General features: G+C 42.6%; 2 protein-coding genes across 2 annotated transcripts in view; both read left to right on the top strand.

Moving 5' to 3' along the window:
* Window positions 1–13,823, top strand: part of LOC123363994 (ATP-dependent translocase ABCB1-like) — a 39,084-nt gene extending 25,261 nt beyond the window's left edge. Inside the window, exons 17-19 of the mRNA XM_045005675.1 lie at window positions 2,851–3,054; window positions 11,501–11,601; window positions 13,539–13,823. Coding sequence (XP_044861610.1) covers window positions 2,851–3,054; window positions 11,501–11,601; window positions 13,539–13,683 — 450 coding nt within the window. The 3' untranslated portion in view covers window positions 13,684–13,823. The remainder of the gene's footprint in view (window positions 1–2,850; window positions 3,055–11,500; window positions 11,602–13,538) is intronic.
* Window positions 13,824–14,033: 210 nt separating this feature from the next.
* LOC123363272 (ATP-dependent translocase ABCB1-like) lies at window positions 14,034–25,431 on the top strand. The gene is made up of 7 exons (XM_045004139.1): window positions 14,034–14,067; window positions 14,137–14,327; window positions 20,964–21,161; window positions 22,038–22,244; window positions 23,164–23,310; window positions 24,821–25,087; window positions 25,369–25,431. The coding sequence occupies exons 1-6, from the start codon at window positions 14,034–14,036 to the stop codon at window positions 25,016–25,018; spliced, it is 975 nt and encodes a 324-aa protein (XP_044860074.1). The 3' UTR covers window positions 25,019–25,087; window positions 25,369–25,431.
* Window positions 25,432–25,718: the final 287 nt, after the last annotated feature.

Genomic DNA, 25,718 nt, shown 5'->3' with positions numbered 1-25,718 from the left:
TAAAATAAATTCGCTCATGAGCAAAGAGTAATAAGTTTCCTGATTTATTCAATAGTTTAAAATAAAATTTAATTTCTACTTCACTTGTATTAAAAAAAAAAAATCCCTAGCTCTCGGATTCACTAGACTCACTAGATCCTCTGGTTTCAGAGTAGCAGCCGTGTTACACAAAAAGATCAGGAGTCCTTGTGGCACCTTAGAGACTAACAGATTTATTTGAGCATAAGCTTTCGTGGGCTACAGCCCACTTCATTGGATGCACAGACTAGAACATACAGCAAGGAGATATTTATACATACAGAGAACATGAAAAGGTGGAACTACCCATACCAACTGTAAGTCTTTTTTTCTCCTGCTGATGATAGCTCAGGGTTTCTCAAACTGGGGGTCAGGACCCCTCAGGGGGTCACAAGGGTATTACATGGGGAGTTGTGACCTGTAACCTCTACCCCTAACCCCGTTGTGCCTCTAGCATTTACAATGGTGTTAAATATATAAAAAGGTGTTTTTAATTTATAATGGGGGTTGCACTCAGAAACTTGCTATGTGAAAGGGGTCACCAGGACAAAAGTTTCAGAACCACTGTGATAGCTCATCTCAATTGATTGGCCTCTTACAGTTGGTATGGCTACTTCCACCTTTTCATGTTCTCTGTGTATATAAATATCTTCGTACTGTATGTTCCAGTCTGTGCATCCGATGAAGTGGGCTTTAGCCCACAAAAGCTTATGTTCAAATAAATTTCTTAGTCTCTAAGGTGCCACAAGTACACTAGATCTTCAGACTCAGTAGATTTCATACTCCCTCCCATCTCCTCTTTACTGCCCAACACAGAGTGGGAATCAATCAAAGATTTGACTGAACGTACAATTATTTGAATCTTTAAAAGCTGCAACTTAATTCTTGAGGATAAGGTCCATCATCCCAGCTGTCAAGGTAAAACAGGTGCATGGGATCCAAACTATGAAAAAGCTTAATAGATCAAAATGAACATGAGAACACTGCATTCCCCGGAGCAGTGGTTCTCAACCGGCTGCGAGCAGGTTTCAGGGGATCCGCCAAGCAGGGCCAGCATTAGACTCGCTGGGGCCAAGGGCAGAAAACCAAAGCCCCACCTCATGGGGCTGACGCCCAGGGCCCTGAGCCCCACCACATGGGGATGAAGCCAAAACCTGAACAATGTAGCTTCATGGGGGGCCCTGTGACCTGGGGCCCCAGGCAATTGCCCTGCTTGCTACCCCGTAATGCTGGCCCTGGCTTTTATATGCAGAAAACCAGTTATTGTGGCACAGATGGGCCATGAAGTTTTTATAGCATGTTGGGGTGGGGGGGAGAGGATCAGAAAGAAAAAGAGCGAGAACCCCTGCTCTGGAGAACCAAGGAAAATCAGTGAGCGAGAAACAAGGTGGGTGAGGTAATATCTTGTATTGGACAAACTTCTATTGGTGAGAGAGAGAAGCTTTCGAGCTCACACAGAGCTCTTCTTTAGGTCTTCTTCACCAAGAGTAGTTGGTCCAATAAAAGATATTACCTCACCTACCTTCTCTCTCCTATAGTCTGGAACTAACACGGCTACTGCTAAGTAAGTGGGCAGCCGTATGTTGTGCTAACTGAAGTCTCAAAGTGATCTTTATGTGTAAGCCCCAGAGTATATGGCAATAATTCATCTTGGCATTGGTTTGGTTGTATAACTTTATTGAACACAAAAGTCTCTTGAGGGCAGGAAAGCCTCTGGCTACCAAAGAAAGTATCATACTTCCCACCCAAGGTTTTCTTGGTTTGTCCACAGTCCGATATTTGAAAGATGGATTGTTTCCACAAAAATTTCCATTTTATCTGCAGGCATGAGTAGAGCTGGCCAACATGTTTTCAGTGAATGGTATTTTTAGGAACCCCAAATCTATTCATGAATTTGACTAATAGTCAAAAGAGATAAGAAGGGAGATTTGTTTTAAGTCTAAATGTTTCATTTTGAACATTTAAAATAAGCCATTTCTACTTTTGTTTTGAAATGGCATTTCATTTTCAAATTTGACCAAATAAAAAAGAAGAGAAAAACACTGCAAAATGGTCAAATCAATACAAAAAAAATTGTGTGGGGAGGAACGGGGGCAGTTTTTAGTCAACCAAAATGTTTTGGTCAATTTGAAATTATTATTTTTTATTTGACCCCCCCCAGCCAAAAAATGATTTCAGATCTAATCAAATCAATTTTCCCCCTCGATTTTCCAGTTTGGCCCCCAGCTGGAAAATCCACTATTTGCTCAGCTGAGCCATGAGTATTGTCACAGTTTACACGGATCCCGTGTGCCAATCATCACTTTTACATTTCTTGATGACATGGATGTGCAGATCCTCAGGGAGAGAAGAGCTCTTTGGTGTGAACGCTCATTTCCTGCTGCTAATACTGCTGAAAACAAAGTGCCTAATTAAAGGAACCTGCAGCTTCCATTATCTTCAGCTGATGTACAGCACCTATGAAAATCAGGCCCTAGATGCCTTAAGCTGGGCACCCAATAACTGAAATGCCCCAAATTAGAGGCTGTTGGCTCTTCATGATTTCTGTGCCTCGTTGTGGCACAGGAGGGCCCTGATATTTTTTGTTGAATTGAGCCCATGTGGCCACATTTTCATCAGGCTTCCTGAACCTCACCCACAGCTTGAGATATTTGCATATTTAATTGTCCATATGGGTTTTTGCATATATAATTGTCCATTTTAAATGCACAACATTTATGATTGTTCTCCCTCTGAATATTTGATCCTGAGTGAACAATGATTTCATACATTTGATCGCTATTTAGTGTGTCAAGAATTAACTCTAACTTTGGACTCTTTTGCTTTTAATAGGCTACTGGAAGCCGACTTGGCTTGTTCACTAAGACTGCCTCTACCCTTCTGTCCGCCATCATTATTGCTTTTGTATATGATTGGCGATTAACTTTGCTTATCCTGGCTTGCATTCCTTTCATTATTGCTGCAAGTGCTATTCGACTGAGCTCTGTGGCTGGTCGTGCGTCAAAAGATCAAAAAGCTTTTGAAGAGGCCGGAAGAGTAAGATCTCCAATATAAACTAAATGGGTATAATGTTATATCGTTTTGAGGACAACATGGTCAGTGATGAGTGTCTACAGAAATTACTCTGAAAATATATTAAATAAAACAGTGATAAAGAGAGACATTCTATTATAGTGGGATGCTGTTTCCACTCTAGTTAAGGTTGAGGATGACTTTTCTTATTGCTTTAAAATCCACACAGTTACTCATATTGCCTTGAAATTCAATGGCAAAACAATTATGTTAACACAAAGTTAAGGTTGCTTGGTGGCAGGTTGTCCCCTTGGTGAACCTTGAGTTGAGCAAAACTCAAACTTCTGAACATCAGGAATTCCCCAATGCTTTCAATAATTCCCCAGTGCTCCCTGTTAACACATATACCTTTACTCTGCCAACCCCACAGTTGCTGACATGTTCAAGCTCTTCACTTTCTTCTCCAGTCCATTCAATGTCACCCACAGGATTCCAGCTAACAATATGAAAGGACAAGAATGGGTAGGGGAAGGTTGACCATGCTAGCTTCCCTCTAGCCTCTTTCAGCTATGCCTCACTGTGCATGTACTCTTGTCACTTTGAAAATTCAGAAGGTTCCAGATTGTGGTGTACACTTACCAACTCCGCAGAGAGAATATCAGACGTACAATGTGAGACCCGCTTTACAGCCTTTTATAGCTCCCATGCCCTGATGGTATGTCTCAGCTGGGAGGTGATTCCCAGGTCTCATAGACATACCCATGCTAGCTTTGCTTGAGCTAGTGCACTAAAAAGAGCAGTGTAGCTAGGATGGTGGCTTGGGCGAGCCTCACAGGTAGTATGTGCCCATGGGGTCTGGGTGGGTTTGTACTCATGCGGCTAGCTCAAGCCACTGCTCGTGCCACCCTGGCTATGCACAGTGGGTACATCTATGCAAGCTGGGACTCGCACCTCCCAGCTTAAGGGTAGGGCTACTGTTACATACAGGATACCATCTCAAGCTACACTTTCCTTTAGCCATCCTGAAAGCATTAGAATCCTTTCAAATTCCACCTCACAGCTGGCAATATCCTTTGTAATTAAAGCCCCGTGCCCTGTTACTGACATAACCCACACAATTCCACATAGAACTCAGACATACTTCATTCTGCACACCTGCACCTCCTGCCTTTCCACACACACACATAGATCTCCTCATATCTCAGTCACAGCTCTGTCACACATCTCCAAGTCATCCAGAGATCTCGCTAACACACCTACCAAGCAGAGCTAACTACATCCTCCGCTCTTCAGTACAGTTTCATTTGTCACTGAGCACACTCACTTTGCCTGGAGTGTGCATAGATAATAAATGCTTAGATTGCTCATATGGCAGCTCGCTACTGAAAATACCCTGTGCCCTGCTAATGATATAAGGTACGCAATTCTGCACTTTTCTGTTGCACACAGGATCCTGGAGGTACATAGATTAATAGATTCATTGACTCTAGGACTGGAAGGGACCTCAAGAGGTCATCGAGTCCAGTCCCCTGCCCTCATGGGAGGACGAAATACTGTCTAGACCATCCCTGATAGACATTTATCTAACCTACTCTTAAATATCTCCAGAGACGGAGATTCCACAACCTCCGTAGGCAATTTATTCCAGTGTTTAACCACCCTGACAGTTAGGAACATTTTCCTAATGTCCAACCTAAATCTCCCTTGCTGCAGTTTAAGCCCATTGCTTCTTGTTCTATCAATAGAGGCTAAAGTGAACAAGTTTTTTCCCTCCTCCTGATGACACCCTTTTAGATACCTGAAAACTGCTTTCATGTCCCCTCTCAGTCTTCTCTTTTCCAAACTAAACAAACCCAATTCTTTCAGCCTTCCTTCGTAGGTCATGTTCTCAAGACCTTTAATCATTCTTGTTGCTCTTCTCTGGACCCTCTCCAATTTCTCCACTTCTTTCTTGAAATGCGGTGCCCAGAACTGGACACAGTACTCCAGTTGAGGCCTAACCAGCGCAGAGTAGAGCGGAAGAATGACTTCTCGTCTCTTGCTCACAACACACCTGTTAATGCATCCCAGAATCACGTTTGCTTTTTTTGCAACAGCATCATACTGCTGACTCATATTGAGCTTGTGGTCCACTATAACCTCTAGATCCCTTTCTGCCGTACTCCTTCCTAGACAGTCTCTTCCCATTCTGTATGTGTGAAACTGATTGTTCCTTCCTCAGTGGAGCACTTTACATTTGTCTTTATTAAACTTCATCCAGTTTACCTCAGACCATTTCTCCAATTTGTCCAGATCATTTTGAATTATGACCCTGTCCTCCAAAGCAGTTGCAATCCCTCCCAGTTTGGTATCATCTGCAAACTTAATAAGCGTACTTTCTATGCCAACATCTAAGTCGTTGATGAAGATATTGAACAGAGCCCGTCTCAAAACAGACCCATGCGGAACCCCACTCGTTATACTTTTCCAGCAGGATTGGAACCATTAATAACTACTGAGTATGGTTATCTAGCCAGTTATGCACCCACCTTATAGTAGCCGCATCTAAATTGTATTTGCTTAGTTTATCGATAAGACTATCGTGCGAGACCGTAGCAAATGCCTTACTAAAGTCTAGGTATACCACATCCACCGCTTCTCCCTTATCCACAAGACTCGTTATCCTATCAAAGAAAGCTATCAGATTGGTTTGACATGATTTGTACTTTACAAATCTATACTGGCTATTCCCTATCACCTTACCACCTTCCAAGTGTTTGCAGATGATTTCCTTAATTACTTGCTCCATTATCTTCCCTGGCACAGAAGTTAAACTAACTGGTCTGTAGTTTCCTGGGTTGTTTTTATTTCCATTTTTATAGATGGGCACTATATTTGCCCTTTTCCTGTCTTCTGGAATCTCTCCCGTCTCCCATGGTTTTCTAAAGATAATAGCTAGAGGCTCAGATACCTCCTCTGTTAGCTCCTTGAGTATTCTAGGATGCATTTCATCAGGCCCTGGTGACTTGCAGGCATCTAACTTTTCTAAGTGATTTTTAACTTGTTCTTTTTTTATTTTATCTTCTAAATCTACCCCCTTCCTATTAGCATTCACTATGTTAGGCATTCCTTCAGACTTCTCAGTGAAGACCGAAACAAAGAAGTCATTAAGCATCTCTTTGTTTCCTGTTACTGTTTCTCCCTCCTCACTGAGCAGTGGGCCAACCCTGTCCTTGGGCTTCCTCTTGCTTCTAATGTATTGATAAAAAGTCTTCTTGTTTCCCTTTATTCCCATAGCTAGTTTGAGCTCATTTTGTGCCTTTACCTTTCTAACCTTGCCCCTGCATTTCTGTGTTGTTTGCCTATATTCATCCTTTGTAATCTGACCTGGTTTCCTAAGTTCTGCTTTGCTCTCTCACATACCTCAGAGTGATCCACACATCCTCACATCACCAAGACACTTACCAAGCAGTCCCAGCTACTGTTTCCACTATTTAATGTAGGTACACCTAGAATCCTGACTGCAACTGGAGTATATGTAAATAATTCCCATTCGCTACTGCCAGCTCTATGGAACAGATGGAACGTGGGGTGGGCAGCCTTTGGTTTTCTTTTTTATTTCTTTCTTGTCCTGTAATATTGTTAGATGGAATCCTGTGGGTGACAGAGAATGGGCTGTAAAACCTTGTGCATGTCAGCAGCTGCGGGGTTGGCAGAGCAAAGGAATGTGTGTTAACTGGGCACTGCGGAAAGAGGGCAGAGGTAAGCTTGCATGCACAACCTGACTTGTGCATCTCCTGGTTTTTGGTACTTTGAGTTTTGTTCCACACAGCATTCTGCAGGGGTACGATACCCCCAAGCAACCTTAACTCTGCATTTAACGGCAGTTGTACATACAGTGTTCTACAATTAGCATACTGAGCCAGCTGCACCCCCTGACACACACATTTATCAGCTGTGCCTCACGGGCCCTGCTTCAGCACACCTCCCCCGCCATACCTCTGACCCATTCACTGCATTCCCCCGTCCCCACTACCATACTGAGGCCTCCCTACTACAAGCAGGGAACACATCTCCCTGAAGTTTTCACTCCCTGTATACTGACTTTTCCATTGCTGTCACTTATTCCCTTCTCTAATCTGACTCCCATGCAGTGCCTGGGATGAAGGACAGCTGTGTTCCAGTGGCATAGTGTTCCTGGTCGTGTTCCAGAATGGCTAGAGGGTGGAGTTTGTAGCAGGCTGGTGGGAGAAATCCCAGATAGGGTTTGTGTTCCAAAACACTGACAATTTTATGTTTGAGAGAAAAATCCTCTGACCCCTTTCCGATAGATGTACCCAATCTCCAAGAACAGTGAGGTGTCAGAGCTTGTAATGGTTTCTGGTCAGCCACGAACCCTCCAATTTCCCCATGAATGTGTATCCAATAGCTTTCCTGTAGTGTTGGGGTGCACTGACAGAGCTGGGACGTGCAACGGGTCAGGTGCATTGGTAGAACTGGGGTATAGGAAGGTTGGGGTACACTGGAAGGGCTGGGGCTGCAGGAAAGTTGGGGTGCATGAGAGGTTGGGGTGCAAAGACAGCTGTGGGATGCAGAGGGTTAGGATGCCAAGACCAAGCTGGGGGTTGGGGTGCAGGAAGGTTGAGGTGCAGCATGGCTTGTTTATTGGCAGAGAGGGCACAGCGGGTTGCGGTGCAGGGCTGGGGTGCACTGGAAGAGATGGGGGGTCACGTACCTTCATCACTTGAACCTCTTACCTCTCCTACCACCCATTCCTATTTACCCCAATCCCCCTTCCCAGCAGGGTTGCCAATTTTGGTTGAACCTATTCCTGGAGGTTTCATCACATGACACAATCTTTGAAGATTAATCTTTAATTCCTGAAAAACAACGAGGAGTCTGGTGGATTTGTGGATACAGACTAACATGGCTACTCCTCTGATACTTTAATTCCTGGAGACTCCAGGATAATCCTGGAGGTTTGGCAACCCTATTTTCCAGAAACTTTACACATCCAATTTTCCACCCAAATGCTTTGATTGCATTTCTCCCAAAATGAAATCACCTCCTATGACTCTCACATTGTAGCAATCTCCAGCCACTCAGTTCAAAATTCCTTTTAACTTGAGAGTGTGTGTGTGTGTGTAATTAACTTATCTTTAGCAGTGTTAATTGAAGGGTGAGTTCACAGCCATCCAGTGGTTTGTGATTCATCTTCCAGTCCTTAGTATCTACCTATGAACTCTAGCTCTATAGTTCTAGCTCTAAGATTTTGTTTTTGTTATTTTTTTAAAAACACCCACCACCTAGAAACTTTTTTTTAAAAAATGACTGTTTTAGGGCTTGTATCTCCAGAATGTCTGGCTCAACAGATGTCAAGTTTGGGTCATTAACCCTGCCCTGCCATCTCCTCAGATGCACCACTATAAATTGGTGAACCTTATGGGGGTGCAAGATACGTGTAGTGATCCAAATTTGGGGTTATTTGACCAACGGGTTCATGAGATGCCATTTCCCACCAAATAATCAGCTTTTCTAAAGGTTCGTTCTAGTAATGGTTTTTTTGCGCACATCTAGAGATCAGATTATGGGTCTGATCCTGGCACAAGGGTCTCATTCACTTGAGGGTTAACCCCAGAGAATGCATGGCATCCACTAGCCACTTGGGGGAAGCAAGATTCAGAACATTATTAGCAAGAGAGTTTGGCCATCCACTTAGGCTCTTGAGTAAAGGTCAAGCACTCCACAAGTTACATTGAGCACGTATGTAAAGTGAACCCCAAAGGATTTGCAGGTAGAATATGGTCAAAGTGGCTGGATAGACTGAAGAGATGTACAGTAAGTGTTTGTTCCTGAACTCCCCCAGCTACTGACAGTTCACGGTGCCCTTTGCTGAAAACCTGGGAAAGCTTGGCTGGCATGTTGCTAAAATCTGGTACTATCAGGCTTTTATTTTGGAGGGGGGTGTAATGTCATCAAAGTATTTTTGTTTAAAAAAAATAGGCGTGCAAATGCTTGCTGGCAAGACAGGAGCATTTTATGGGATGGAGGAGTTAGGGGAATGGGGTGAGAGGGGTTTGGGGCTGCACGGAGAAGAGGGGGGATTATGGGGAGGGAGATAAATGGGGACAGGTGGTAGAGGAGTTGGGTTTGGGGAATGGATACTGGGAAGCAGACATGGGGGTTTGTTGCACAGGGTCTGGGGGGAATAGGGGCAGCTCCACATTCTCCCCTTCTGTTCCTCTTGTGTGTGTGCTTGAATCTGGGGGACCCCCTAGCTCTCTAGGGAAGTCTTACCCCTCCCCCCACCCCCTGCATGTGAGGTGGAATTTTTTTGGGGGAGGGGGGCGCTTGCCTCTCTGGGGGTGACTGAGCCCTGCACCTGACCCTCCTCTGTTTGCCAGGCTCTGAAGCTGCCTTGCCCAGCCGCGGGGATCTATCTGCCTTCCATGTCCCCTCTCCTGTGAGCCAGGGTCTGCAGTAGGCATTGCTTTCTGGGGACATCTAAGCCCCTCTCCCTACCTCCTCACATGAACTGGAATCTGGGATGCTTTGTCCCTCTAAGGGAGTCTGGCCCCTCTCTCTGCCTCTCCCCATGTGAGCTTGGATCAGGGAAGTGCGGGTCCTCTGAGTGGGAAGCTTAGAACAGGCATGCTCAGAGCATGGCCCAAGAACACACTGCTGAGAGAGGGCTGAGGAGCTGAGAATGGGCATGTCAGAAACTCTACAGTCCTGGGGAGGGGGAATGGGAAAACCCACTGGCATGAATGGAGCAGTTCATATGTCTCAGAGCTAGGTGACCAGGTGTCTCAATTTTATAGGGACTGTCCCGATATTCGGGGCTTTGTCTTATATAGGAGCCTATTACTCCCCACCCCTGTCCTGATTTTTCACACTTGCTGTCTGGTCACCCTCCTCAGAGCTAGATTCTGGCTGAATTCAGGCTGGGTGTTCACTTTCAGCTGAGAACATCCCATTGAGATGAATGGGCCACTTCACAGCTCTCTGAGACTATTATGATGCTGATGGATGTGTGGAGCACCTCTGCTCCATTGGCCTTCTAATTGTATACAGCATTATAACTGAGCACCAGCTCTGCTCTGGCTAAGGTGGGGAAGCCCCTCCTGTTTAAAGGATGACTACTAAGTATGCTAACATCTGTGTGTTTACACAGATTGTCTTGAAATTTGCTATGTGTCATGAAAGCGTAAGGTAGGGTGAGTGATCCAAAGATGGGGTCATTTGAGTATGGGGTTCCCCAGAGCCTCCAGGGGAAAAAAATTAAGTTCACAGATTCTAGCAGCTTTGAAGTTCTACGCCCACCCTGAGCAGAAATCTGAAAACGAAATGTAAACTTATGTTTTGTTTTAATTTGGAGAAATGGACTCTGAGCACAGGCTCTCAAACTGTGTTTGAAAAGAAAATTAATTACAAGGGGTGATTGCAGTGTAAGAGTAAATGGGAAGAAGGGAGCTGTTTTGGGTCTAGAGCAAGGGATGGGGGCATAGGTGCTGACTCTGTGGGTGGAAAAAAATTGATGGACGCTTAGCACCCACTGGCAGCCAGCTCCCTCCCTTCTCCCACAGCGCCTCCCACCCACTGGTGGCCCCACAGATCAACTCCTTCCCCCTCCCTCCCAGTGCTTCCTGCCCACCACAATCTGCTGTTCTGCAGTGTGCAGGAGGTGCTGGGGGGAAAGGGGAAGCAGGGGGATGAGGTGAACTCGGGAGAGGGGGAGGAACTGGGCGGGAGGAAGTGGGGTGGGAAGAGGCAGGATGCAGGTGGGACTTTGGGGGAAGGGATGGAATGGGGGCGGGGCCTGGAGATGAGCAGGGGGCTTGAGCACCCCTGGGGAAAGGAGGAAGCTGGCACATGCAAATTTAAATATCTGAAATCCAGAAAATGAGAAGTTAAGATACACGTTGCCCCTGTGGGAGTGCTGGTCAAAGCGTGTGGGGGAAGGGCCTGGTTTGGAGAAGGGGTGGACTGGGTGGGCCTGGCACATGGCTGGGGAAGCCTGGCAGAAGCAGGAACAGGAGTCCCCATTGGGGGTGGGTAGTAGGAGTGTGGGGCTCACCCAGTTCCATGTGCCGCTCAGGCTTCATAACCAAGGTAGCATGCAGCCCTCCAGTGAGCTGCTTCCTGGGATATGGGTACTCAGAGCAAGGAGCAACTTCTTACCTTTTAATGCCTTCTATAGTGCCAGCTAATGCTGCTGTACAACAAAATGTACAGATGGGGGAGGAGTACTTAGGAATCACATAGGAGCCATGTTAGCTTAGCAGAAAGACCACGGTGTGACCTTAGACAAATAATTTAATGGTTGTGCCCCGGTTTCCCTGAGAATGATACTTAATCACATTTTTTTATTAAAAGAAAAGCACTTTTAGAGCGAAAGATGAAAAGTGCTAGAGATGTGCTAACTACGTAGCGGTAGGAGTAGACTCAAACATAAGAGAATATTTCATATCTGTCTTGTCTCCCCATTTAGATTTCAGTGGAAGCAGTTGAAAATATAAGAACTGTGGCTTCATTAACTAGTGAAGATGCATTCTATGAGAGATATAATGCAAGTTTGAATGGTCCATACAGGTAGGATTTGCTCTCAAACAATTCTGTTTTTTAAAAACAATGAATACATATTTTCTTAATTTAAAACAACTCAGGATTTATTCATATTACATTCATTTGCAGACTGAAAATATTAAACACATAAATGATTTGAAAAGATTTTGGCAGAGTAAAATGTTTTTACTCAGTTTCTTTAAAATATCTTCTTAGACGCTATTGTGAGTGATGTAATATTTGTGTGTGAGAGAGAATGTAATGACCTGGTTTAAAGTTTGTTTTAACATGAATATGGGATGTTTACTTGCTTCACAGCAGAATGAGTTTCATAGGTCAAGTGGCAAAGACTTTATACTACATAATGTCACCGTGGATTATGACTTGTACTACAAGTAAGGACTTGCAGGTCTTGAAATAAGGTGCATTTCTTTTTCCCCTTTGGCCTTTTCAGTCACACTCGACAAGCTAACCACTGCAGGGGCTAATTTCTAATATCCAAAATGTCCGACATTTTCCTAGTCTCCATTTTATTTAAATGAAATGATCTACAATCCATTTTGTTTCTTTCCCCTTAAATAAGTTTTAAGTAAAAGCAGGGATTGAAAAATGACAGTCCGCTGCCAATGACAGTTTTATGGCTCAATATTCTATAGACCATTAGTATGAGGGGAAAAAATCTATATTTAATTGGAGGAATAGGATTCTTAGATTTAGCACTTATCTCAAGTCTTGGCAGGTCATTGTATCACAATATTATGAATTATAGAGAAACTATTTTGGAAAACATTTTTAAAAATGTATGAGCACTAGAGATGAGTGAAAATCTGAATTTCTATCCTGTGGGAAATTCTAATATTTCAACCTCTGTTTTGCTCTGAAGTAGGATAAAATGTGAAAATATATCAATTTTTTTTCACAGAAAGAAATTTTTTTGAAAAATTTCAATGTAGAAATGGCAAATCATTCCATTTTTGCATTTTTTCTCCAAACAAAATATGTTTGGAGAAAAACATATTTAATTTTTCTTTTGTTTAACTGATCTGAAAGTTTTTGTTTTTATCTAGTTCAACATCAAACTGCATATCCCTGTTTTGGAACATTGCCTTTCTTACAGGACGGGCTCCCTGGTTGGACTACATCTCCCATGATGCAGTGTGGTCTCCCCTCTGACTGAGTGGCATAATGCATTATCGGAGTCCCATAGCTATGGGCACAAAGCAGAAATATTCAGATCAAACCAACCCAGAATAAAATATTTTGTTACTTTTTTTCCCAATGGAAAATTTGAAATGTGCAGAAATTGCATTTTCTGTTCAAAAATCATTTTGTCAGAACTAGTACCAGAGTCTGTCACAGCAAGGTCTGCACATAATTAGAGTGATTTAGTTTTACCATCCCACACAACAACATTGGTCACCATTTAAAAGTCACCACTGTACAATGGGGTCTGAGTTGCTACTTTTTCCCCTCCTGTACTCAGAGCAGGCAATATCTGCAGTGCTTCAGTTATGCTGTGTTGTAGACATTGACTTTTCCCTGGTAACCACTACATTTATACAAATTGTCCAAAAGTCCAAACATTCAAAGATCATAAGAGACTTATCGAAATTATCAATTTGCTTTGTGTCAGCTTGCTTTGGCCATCCATAAACATTTATTCTGGAAACCAGCATTCAAGTGTTAAAATGTTTTGAGTATTAAAGGTAATTTTACCATTAGGTCCTATCCAACAAACAGCTAGTTAGGATGAAGGGATCTCATTTGCCATAAGTTCTCTCCAGCGGCACCTTCATGGAGGTCCTAGCATGCAGATTTATTAATTATTATTATCTATTATTTGAGTGAGTGAGGTATAGGGTTTGCCTCCCCTAATCCAAAGGTCTGACCTTCTCCCAGCCAGTCTCTGCTCTTGGCATTTCATGAGAATTTTTTCCTTTAACATAAATCTTTTCTTTTATCAGGGACTCTCTAACAAAAGCCCCCCTATATGGACTTACCTATGGAATAGCCTTATGTGGAAACTACTTTCTTTATGCAGCAGTCTTCAGATTCGGGGGATGGCTCATTGCTAATTGTTATACAAACTTTGAAAATGTATTTATGTGAGTACACATCAGTCCAAAGGCAGTGATTTCAACACATGGTTATTGTGTATAGTCTAGTTACTGAGGCAATAGTACTAGAGGTCCAACAGTTTAGAACCTGGTGAGGAGTTCAATTCAGGCAGAAGAGTTATTTCTGGGAGAGGAAGCTTGAGACAGGCGTGTTGGCATGTTTGGAGCCTGGCTCAGTTTATTTACTATGGAGAAACTTTTACTGCTGATAGTTCATTGCAGACAACGGGCTTTGTGAAATGCTTCTGTGTGGAGAAATTACATTCCATTAGTCACCCATAAAAATATTGATAGCTGTTTCTAATCCTGTGTGTGTAATTTTACTAAGACAAAGTTCTAAACATGTCACAATTCTCAGATTTATTGATAGTGTTAGGTCTGTTTGTTTTAAATAAGGAAAACAATATTTGTAATGTCTGAACAATAATAAAAAGTCTCTCTTAAGATGAACTGAAAGATGTTTTGTGTTTGGTTTTCAGAGCCCTTTTTTCAGTTCTATTTGGTGTTTCAAATGTTGGCCTGTCCACTTCTTTGGCACCAGATTTCGGCAAAGCTAAAGTTTCTGCCCAACGAATCTTTCAGCTTTTGCATCGGAAACCATTAATTGACAGCTATAGTGAAGAGGGTACAAAACTGGTAAGGCCATTCAGAAAGTCCTTGAAACTAACAAACCTGGTGGTACTGTATTGTCCTTAATTGTATTAATCTTGTTCAATTGCCTTTTGCAATGTCACAAAAGACAGGACCAGACAAGTAGGGTAAAATTTAACAGCAATAACTAAATAATTTTATATTTGCCCAGTACCATTTAATACCTTTTTGCTTGAGAAATTAACAGAATACTTTTAAGTGCAGTTCTGTTTTGAAAAATGACTGGAAGAATGACATTTCATTCACCGGTTCTGTCCGTTGGGTGTATTGTGAGGCCTTTTCTACACTACCAGGGTAAGTTGACCTAACTTACTCTACTCCAGCTACGTGAATATTGTAACTGGGTTCTATGTAGCTTAGGTTGATTTACCGCTGTGTCTTCACTGTGCTGTGTTGACAGGAGATCCTCTCCCATCTACTTACCTTACTCTTCACGTTCCGGTGGAGTACCAGAGTTGATCAGAGAGCACTCTGCTATCAACACCTGCTGAATTAATTGCAGCAGTATCAATCTTCCTGGTAGTAAAGACAAGCCCAGAGTTATAACTGCTTTCTTTAGCAACACAAGTATGTTTTCACTGCTTTTTACTTCTGTAAACTAGGCAGCTGTGGGGGAGAGTGAGTTAGATTCTGTTCCTTCTTGTGCATCATCAGCAGACTTGTTTGCTAAGTTCCAGTCAGTTACATCTGTGTAACAGAGAGTCAAGGTGGGTGAGTTGATATCTTTCATTGGACCAAATTCAGTTGGTGAGAGAGACAAGCTGTCAAGCTTACACAGAGCTCTTCTTCAGTTCTGTATAAGCTCGAAAGCTTCACTCTTTCACCAACAGAAGTTGGTCCAATAAAAGATATTAACTCACCCATGTTGACTCTCTAATATCCTAGGACCAGCACGGCTATAACAACACTGCATACAACATTTGAGTAACCTCATTCAAGTCAAAGGGGTTGCACAAGTATTAATGAGGATGTAATTTGGCGTACAGAACCTTTTGTTCCTGGTGATTATACGTGAGATGGAAAGAACCCAGATTGTCTCTCAAAGTCGAGTGTTGACAGTTAGAAACTATCTTTGTATTTGTAAACTGAACACATTTCATATTGTCTCTCAGTGCTTTCCATAAATGCTTTTACAAGCAGAACCAGCTTTTCAGAAACTTGAAATTCTAGCTTTTGGATAGTAGCCTTGATTCAGAAAAGGACTCAGGCACATACTGTAAGCATGCCAGTAACTCATGTGCACAACTTTAAGTCACACATGTGCTTGACTACTTTCCTGAATCAGCTCCACATGCCCAGACTGCTAATGCTCCCGGGGAAATATCTTCTTGCAGAGAAAGACGTTAATTGAAAGTGAAACCACTCTGGGCCAAATCCTGATGCCAGTGAAGCAGCTGCCTTTGACTTCAGTGAAGCTAAGATTTGGCCCAAAGAATTTAAACCTTGGAAGTCCAGTTCTCTGGGTGCTGTAAGAGCCCATTGTACTGACAGTGCTGGTATTGTGGTCCTGGAACTGTCCCGTCCCCCAGGCATCAGAGGAGGCTCCCACAGTCTCTCCTAACATCTCCTTCACTCACCCTTGTCTTCAAGTCTTATACACGGAGCTCCCTTCCTACATGAAAGAGCCAATCAGCTACCCTTTCCCTATTCAAACCTACACTTAAAACATAGTTGTCCTTGAAAACTATGAATAATCCACCAAAGTAAAAATGTTTAACCCAATCTGAGATCTGATGTTCACCTTGTACTATGTTCATCCTGTGTACTGTGTGTTGAACTTACACTATTTAGAGAGTGAACTCCCAGGGGCAGGAACTATGTTTTCCACACACAATGATAGTTGTTGCATTACAAGCGGGCCGGATAAAGCACAACAACCAATATGATTGCAAGCTGAATCGTTTATTATGTACAATGCATCATATTATATAGACTTCTCCATATTAGCAAACGTCAGACCCACCAACATTACATTGCTGCTGATTGGTTCTTTGTCCGATACACACGCTTTTCACACGCATGGCCCTTTGCTTACTGATTTCCCATTTCCCATGCAACTCATCTGATTTATGGACTTGTTTATCACCTTGAAACCGATCCCAGCTAGGCCACCTGGCGTCTGCCTCCCTCTGGCTAGCTCTCAACTTTCTCATAACAACTTTATCTAACTCCTCTGTTCTTGATGTGCTGCTGCTATAAGTTTCCACCAAGGCAGCATAGGGATGATGTAACCCCACATCTCCCCCTCTTTTCTTATAAAAACATCCAATAAACCTCTCCAAACTACATTGCAAAAGGCATACAAAACAGGGCAAGCAAATAAAAAAACAAAAACAACTCCCAACGCAAATTCCTATATGGAGAAAAAAATAACCCAAGTGGGCCAGCCAAGGCCATTAAGCCAATCCCACAAAGGATTATAATCACGCGTAAGCTTATACATATTATCCTGCAATTGCTAAAGCAACGCATATATAAAATACAAATAATCAAATAAATTCATACAACACACACCTTCAAAATTCTTATAACCATATCCTTGCTTTCCAAGACTATTGGTATGCAAATTTTAATAACCATTCTAAAACAAAAGAATTGGCCAATAAAATTTCTCTCTTACTTAAGAAAATGCATTAAACTTTAGCATATCACATTTTTCTTCTAATATATCCAAACACTTTATATTCTAAATTAAATAAAACCAGTATCTGCATTTCAATTTAACCCTTCAGCTTAATTTCAAATCAGACCATCTCATAAAAATATTAAACACAACAATTCTGGCCACAAAACAAACACCACAAAACAAAACATAAAACACAAAACATAATTTTTACTCTATTAATAAATGCATGGTATATAAAATGCTATGCAACTGGCATTAATTTTCTTTAATTATCTAAAAAACAAAAACAAATCTACCCCTACTGGGCAATCAATCATTACTTAAAATATACAAATACCCTTGTTAATTTTAGGCAAAACAGGGGAACATTAATACAGATGCTTTTTGGCTTGCTCTTTACTTTTAACTTCTGGTTTTAAACACTAAAAGAAAACATCATCACTTACAATGCCCTTAAAGCCTAATACAATTTTAATTACATAGCACTATATACATTCTTTAATTAATTTAACAAAATTGTTCATAACCAAACAATTGCAAACTAATTTCTTTCGCCTAAATTTATTTACAAACATTTCAAAAACACCAAAAACTTTTCTCTTTAGCATCTTTACAAAATTCAACTGCTGTTCCCTCTAGCAACCACAGAGTTAAATTTCACTGTGCCTTAAATCACTCCCTTGTTCTCCAACAACCACTTTTCTCAACTGAAATTACCATTTCAAGTATCCTCCTGAATATTTAAAATTCCCATGCTTGTGCTTAACTACCTTTTCTCTCCACTACATCCTCAAAAGTTTTCAACCTGATTTCCAATCTCTCTGTCTATTGCCTGCCCGCCTGGGCCCGATCCTTTTTTCCTCTCCAAGTTCTCTGTCTGTTGCCTGCCCGCCTGGGCCCGATCCTTTTTCCTCTTGCTAAACCGTTGCTATCCTGGGCACAACTTGTTCCACTATCAATTTAACTAGGAGAATGGGCTTTTTAACTAGCCCCAAACCTTCTGATATTCTTCTGTGAACAGTTATCTGTACTTTCCCACTGTGGGGGCTACATACTCATGCATGCAACTTTAATTACAGCATCTATTTTCCGCCTATCTCATTTAATATAGGCTACATCTAGTATCAAACAGCCTTGCAACTGCCAATAGTCAGCACATAACACAAGAAATTACAAAAATCAGGTAAGGCTAACAAAAGCACTTTACATAAAGGTACTTTGGGTCACACAGGCCCAAAGCCATCCTCCCGAATTACCTAGATTTATGCCTAGTAACACCAACTCCTCCACCCTTTGAGAATACCCAACAAACTTTTGGCTGAGTTTTCTCAAACTTTAAAAACAAAAAGCAATTAAGCTCTAGAAAGCTGAAATTAGTAACGAGGGGGTAATTAGTTCTACATTCATCCTCCCCATGGACCCGGCAGGATTCGGTATGCGAGAGCCCTCACCCACCCTAACCGGTCCACATGCTGGGGAGGAGCACTGCAAATATTCACACTTCCACCCAGACAGTGTCCAAGTATGTCTCTACAACCCCAGATCAGATGGTACTTCTAATGTATCTATAAGGGCAGTGGGCCATCCTGGTGCTTAAAATCACTCCGAATGGCCATCCGCTGGTCATTCAGGATTTCAAACATACTAGCTCCCACTGCAATGCTTTCTCAGCCTCAGTAATAGCCCATACCATCTCTGCCAGTAGCCTTTGGATTCTAACACTAATGGCGGAAATGACATGTAACTCACCAATTCCAGCCTGTACTTGGATTAGCGGAGCTCCAACAATAAAAAACTAAATAAGGGCAATATCATTTACAATCCAATTAGGGAGGGCAATACATGCTAAAAAAAATTTCTCCAGAACACAGGGCGCAGCCTGTAAAATAAACCCCAAAATCCAATTAATACCACATTTCTCAGCAGGAGTCCCAAATTTCTTCCTGCCAGTGTACAATTCTTTGTTTCTTCACCAGGGTCAGTTCTCAATGTCCTTTTAGTCAGGAATTTCTGGACTTTGGCAATGTCAATAATGTAAGTGTTTTTTCTTCTTTTCCACCACCGTCGTGGTTCAGCTTCTACGGGGGAAATTATCAGGACATCATCCTATAGTGGTTTTGCTTCTTTCAAAAAAAAATCCAATAACACAATGGGGGCTACAGCGGACAAGGGGGAGGTTAGCCAGCACGTCACCTTGTCCTTTTTTCCTGCTATTTAAAAGCACAATGGAGCTAGAAAAAAAATAGGCCAATCATCAGTAGGAAAATTCTCCTAATGTAAAGGGGTCTTTTTGCAGTAAAAATCATGGGTCCAGGCAGTCAGTCTCCTGGTTCCAAGGAGTGGCAGGGCTGCTAGGATCTTTGGGCAGCTCTTCCATACCTGTGAGAAGAGACAGCTAACACATTCCGTTAGTGCCTGGCAGCGTTTTGCAGCTCTCATTAGCTTTTTGGGCCCAGTCAAGCCCCCCTTTTCCTTGGCTGTCCACCAAGTCTTAGCTGAGCGGCGTGTCCTTGACCGGGCCCAGAAAGATTTCTTCGGTTAACTCATTCTATTCTTTTTCCTTCCCTGCTTGGCTTCTTTTAATCTGTGAATCCTGTGTCAGAACACCCAGCTGTTGCAGCTCATACCGGAGAAGCATAACGGTTTTCTCGGCATTGTCCCAGGCTCAGACCAGCCAGCATAGGACGCCTTCTCCAGGTTCCTGCCAAAACAACTTACTTGCTTGTAGGTCCAAACGACCTCCGGGGCCATGGCACGAGCCTCTGCCTGCACCGTGCACTCCAACGTCTTCCCGTCCAGGGCTCGCTTCCAGCGGAGCACCTCCTCGTCGTGTGCCCGAAGGGCGGTCAGGAGGAGCCTCCCTAGCTCCCCCTCTTTCCTTAATAAGTGAGTAAGTGCAGCAGGGGAAATCTTTTCCCCCTGTCAGTTCATGATGTGCAATAAAAGCTTCTGTGTTATCTTTTCTTCAGCTGATACAGCGGTACTCATAACTTAGCCAGCCGTTTTCCTGTGAGCTCAAACACCTGTGAGCTCAAACGCGCCTCTCTCGGACGCCCAGGAGCCGCTATTCCACGGTACCTCCTGCAGCGGCTGTAACCCGCAGCCGCTCAAACGCGCCTCTCTCGGACGCCCAGGAGCCGCTATTCCACGGTACCTCCTGCCGGCTGTAATCCCCGCTTTTCCACTCTCGACGAACGATCCGACTTATTCGAATCGCATCACGTCGGGGTCACCATTTGTTGCATTACAAGCGGGCCGGATAAAGCACAACAACCAATATGATTGCAAGCAGAATCGTTTATTATGTACAATGCATCATATTATATAGACTTCTCCATATTAGCAAACGTCAGACCCACCAACATTACATTGCTGCTGATTGGTTCTTTGTCCGATACACACGCTTTTCACACGCATGGCCCTTTGCTTACTGATTTCCCATTTCCCATGCAACTCATCTGATTTATGGACTTGTTTATCACCTTGAAACCGATCCCAGCTAGGCCACCTGGCGTCTGCCTCCCTCTGGCTAGCTCTCAACTTTCTCATAACAACTTTATCTAACTCCTCTGTTCTTGATGTGCTGCTGCTGTAAGTTTCCACCAAGGCAGCATAGGGATGATGTAACCCCACAGATAGTGTCTGGATTATATGCATTGATGACATCAAAGATAGGTATTAGGGTTGTTTACTTACCTAAAGTAATGATAGTCCTTGCGAACCAGGCTGAAAAGGAATGATATAAATGAGAGAGAGAGATGCAGAAAAGAACCACTCAGCAAGGAGGTCCTGTACACAGAAAATACCAATCCAATTTCACTGCATATTTAAGCAACAATAAATTGACAAAAATGCTCTGGGTTTGAAAATACCATACCATTTCCAACTGACTTGTCAACGCCTTCATTTAAATGACCATACTGAGTTGTGTTTGATGCTTCTGTACAAGATAGACCGGTCTTCTCTCATACATTTATATTTTCTACTATTTCCAGAGTCAGTTTGATGGCAACATTGAATTCAGGGACATCCATTTTGTATACCCTACAAGACCAGAAGTTCAAGTTTTGCAAGGACTCAACGTGAAGGTTAATAAAGGCCAGACGCTAGCCTTGGTGGGGAGCAGTGGTTGTGGCAAAAGCACATCCATTCAGCTGCTGGAGAGATTTTATGACCCTATGGCAGGACAAGTGGTAAGAAGAGATGTGTGAAGCTGTTAACGCTTAGGACTTATAAAACTGTTCTTCAAAGTATTTTACAAACATTAAATCATCCGCACAACACCGCTTTGAGGTGGATAAGTGTTGTTACAGGTCCGGGTACTGCAGAGAAGACTTGGGACTTGCTTAAGGTAGAGCTGGGAGTAGAATTTTGGATCTTCTGACTCCACATCCTGGCTCTAGATCACTAGATTGCATCTCTTTATTGATTTACTTGATATATTGGAGGGGACATTAGAATATACTTTCCATAATGTAACCCTTGTCACTAGTCCTCTAGTCATGTTAACATGACACAATTTGAGGTCTAATTCATCACTTGATGAGACTTTTGATGCAAGTCCTATTAATGATGATGGGAGCTCCAAGAAGAATAGCCTAGAGATGGTGAGTCAAAGGGTGTTTGAATAAATGCCCAAAGATGTGGATTCTTGTTGGAGCTCTTCAACCGTCTAGGTCTAAGAAGACCATGAACAGACTTTCTCATGAGATCTCTGGTACCTGACATCATCAGTAAAGATGGAAATTCTGTGGGCACAACTCATTATAGATTGGCAATTCCACATCTATTATGGAAGCTAGAAGGGTAGATGTGCAAAAAAAAAAATCTGAGAAGAAAAGGTTATCTGAGCTTCTTTTGAATTTTCAGAGTTTTGGTTCAGTTCAATTTTGGATGAAAGATCTGATCTATTATTTGATCAGAAGTGGTTTACTGACCACTTTACATTTACTGCAGCTCTAACACAGGTCAGAGGATTTTCACAGATTCGTCTTTTACATTTACATTGTACACCTGAGGAGGAGTATTGCATTCTGCAGGGAATGATTTTTCTCTTTTTCTGTTTCTAGTTTGCAGATGGGTTAGATACTAAGTCTTTGCACTTGCAATGGTTAAGGTCCAAATTGGGTATTGTGTCCCAGGAGCCTATTTTGTTTGACTGCAGCATTGCTGAAAATATCCAGTATGGAGACAACAGTAGGGTTGTCAGTCAGGAGGAAGTTGAAGAGGCAGCTAAAGCAGCAAATATTCACACCTTCATAGAAAATCTCCCAGAGGTAAGAGAAAATGTCTCAGTGTGGGGTAAATATTCACCATGACCTATCTAAGCAACTCCCATTAATGCAAAACAATATGCTTTTTCGTTTATTTTCTTGTGTTTACTGTTCTCAAAGAGGAAAATAGGAAGCTGGTGTTTAAAAATGTAACTTGCAATAGGTATTAACACATACGCGGTTGTAATTAGCTAATTCAAATGCAAATTCTGAGCTCCAGTTTTCTTATTTTCCTCTATCACAGTGATATTATATAACAACTATAAAAGAGACATTCAATTCTTAACTTTGCCAATTCTTTTTCCTTTTTTTGGCTGAAACTTTCTGTAGTTTTAGTCTTATCTGAAAGGTAAAATGTTTCAAGTACATTTTAACCTTCATGTTTGCCATGGACTTAGTTCTCAAAATGGAGAAAGACCTTGGAAAAGCCCAAAGAAATTGGGCTTCCTGTAAAGTTACATGGAATTGAAGACAATTGAAAATTGAAAAAAACCCAATATTTCTTTTTCATTACCACCTAGTTTTTGAAAATGTACTGAGAAGAAAGTTTTGGACGTGTAAGAATTAAAGGTTCACCTCCTGAGTGTGGGTCTCTAGGGCCTTGAAATTATAAAAGTCTCTTGAGATATATTTTTAAGTACAGGTGTCTTTGACTAGACACATCAGTGGTTGCACCACTTGGGAATTAGTCTTTTTCTAAGGCTGAAATGAATTTTCATTACAGAGCATTTATCAATATATGTAGCTGTATATATGCATTTTGATTCAAACAGTTAAAATTGTTATAAGATTTTATTATTAAAAACAATTACATTATTATTTATCCTTCATAATGGAAATGCTTAATATGGTACATTATCTGCTATTAAAATATAACTTACTGTTTCTAACTTTCCTTGACAATGAATATTTACTTATACAGAAGTATAATACCCAAGTGGGTGACAAAGGAGCACAACTTTCTGGAGGTCAGAAACAAAGAATAGCAATTGCTCGTGCTCTAGTTCGTAAGCCAGCAGTTCTGCTTCTAGATGAAGCCACATCTGCTCTTGACACAGAAAGCGAAAAGGTTAGTAATATGCATTCTACCATTTGTAATACACACAAAATACCTGGTTCGAATTCTTCACTGCAAGAACACAGGCGCTCCATCTACAATACAATTTTGAAAGTTCCACAGAACAACCCTTACATCCCTCTCTGTCTACCGCCTGGTTTTGCAAGGTGCAGAGTGCCTTCAACTCCTGGTGTCTAAATTGGGAGCTGATGGTAGTCAGCAACACTTGGGGCTGGAGAGAAAGTGGGGTTTTCAGAACTCCTCATTTTTGGCCTGCCTCAGTTCCTTCAAAGTCAGTTATGAAGTCAATGGGACTTTTTTTTAATGGGTTCACAGTTAGACCAATGCTGAGCACTTTGGAAAATCCCATTCATAATTAGCAACTTTGAGTTTGAGACAGGTGTCTTCAAACAGTTGACTGTGATCTACTAGAGGAGGCCTTGTAAGGCAAGTCACCAGCTCCTTCCTCTTTCCTTCAGCCAGCAGCACTAGCAGCAAAGTGGGTCTCTTTCTGCACTATTTCCTGCTCTGTCTGGGGAAACAGGTGTTGCTACAGAAACCGAGAGGGTTTGTAATGTACTCTGCCAGTAGAACTGCTGGCTGTCAGGACAGAATGGAACAATGAAGAAGCCTCTGTCCGCTTCCCAGTCCTTTGATCCATCTGCATTCAGAGGGTAAGAGGTGACATGTAGGAGCAGCTGGCTTGGAAAAAAGGCTTCAGCAACACCTCCTACCTCTCAGGAGATGTTGTGAAGGGAAGAGAGAGTAATTAAGCTATCCTCTGCTGCTCAGCTGGCTGAGCTTTCTCACTGCATCCACCATCTCCAGGAGAGGGGGCAGACTCCATAGGGACGAATAAACTGTTCATTTGGATGGGGATGCAGTGGAAGTGAAAAATGCCACCATGCAAACCACCATCCAGTTGTGAGCCAGATGTCAATATCCTGAATTTTGGATTTTTATGGCTATCAAGAAGTGTCTGGCATTGCTGTTACTATCAATGAACATGCAAGTTTGAGTCATGTCTATGTATTTGGCTGGTCTGCTTTCTCCAAACTGATCTAAGTACTGTGCATGTCTAACTGACAAACACCTGGACAAGTGCATATGGCAGGGAGGACAGAGGTGGTTAGTTTCTCTAAATTTGGCGTGTAGTTGGAAACAGACAGCATGCAGGATCAAATATAACACACACATTTGGTAAGCAGCCGCTATCACAGACAATTCATTAGACCTCTGCAAATTAGTTGTGTTGGTCCAAACTAGATCCTTATGGACCTCATTCTGCTAGCCTTTGTTCATGAGAGTAGTCTCAATGACTTCAGTGGAATTACTCACACAAATAAAGGTTGTAATATCAGGCCCCTGTGTTTGAGGCCTCCTTCATGCATGGGAAGTCCTGACTCCTAAACCCCAGTGAGGAACACCCAAGTGATAATGTGAACTATAAAGGCAAAGGTGTTACCTATGAAAGGGAAGATTCTCCAAGTAATAGCAAGTTTTTCACTGCATCTGTCTGCAGATTATCCAGAAAGCCTTGGACGATGCCAGGAAGGGTCGAACCTGCATTATTATTGCTCACCGCTTGACGACCGTCCAGAACGCTGATGTCATAGCAGTGATTCATAACGGAAAAGTAGTGGAACAAGGGACGCACAGCCAGCTGCTGGCAAAGGAAGGACATTACTATGCACTTGTAAATGCACAAGTTTCTCATTAACATTAATGTTACAAACTAATCTATTTATATAAATACACACACAACCCACAGATAAATAATATTAATGAGGTCAGGGGCGGCTCCAGGCCCCAGCACGCCAAGCGCATGCTTGGGGCGGCATGCCGTGGGGGATGCTCTGCCGGTCGCCGGGAGGGCGGCAGGCAGCTCCGGTGCACCTCCCGCAGGCGTGCCTGTGGAGGGTCTGCTGGTCCAGCGGCTCCGGTGGAGCATCCGCAGGCACGCCTGCGGGAGGTCCACCAGACTCGCGGGACCGGCGACCGGCACAGCGCCCCCCGCTGAGTGCCGCCGTGCTTGGGGCGGCGAAATGGCTAGGGCCGCCCTTGAATGAGGTGCATCTTTACTGAGATGTCTGCAGGTTTAAAACACGTAGTAAAAAACAGAGCAGAGACATTAATTTCTTTGTTGTCTCACAGCTTTAGTGTTACTTAATCCTATTGGTAAAATCCTTTGGGGCGTGTTGGTTAATTGTTCTTTTTTATTTTATCTTCTAAATCTACCCCCTTCCCATAAGCATTCACTATGTTAGGCATTCCTTCAGACTTCTCGGTGAAGACCGAAACAAAGAAGTCATTAAGCATCTCTGCCATTTCTAAGTTTCATGTTACTGTTTCTCTCTCCTCACTAAGCAGTGGCCCTACCCTGTCCTTGGTCTTCCTCTTGCTTCTAATGTATTGACAAA

This window comes from Mauremys mutica, chromosome 2 (assembly GCF_020497125.1).
Source record: "Mauremys mutica isolate MM-2020 ecotype Southern chromosome 2, ASM2049712v1, whole genome shotgun sequence".
NCBI classification, from domain to species: Eukaryota; Metazoa; Chordata; order Testudines; family Geoemydidae; genus Mauremys; species Mauremys mutica.
This window is presented reverse-complemented; position numbering and strand designations above follow the sequence as displayed.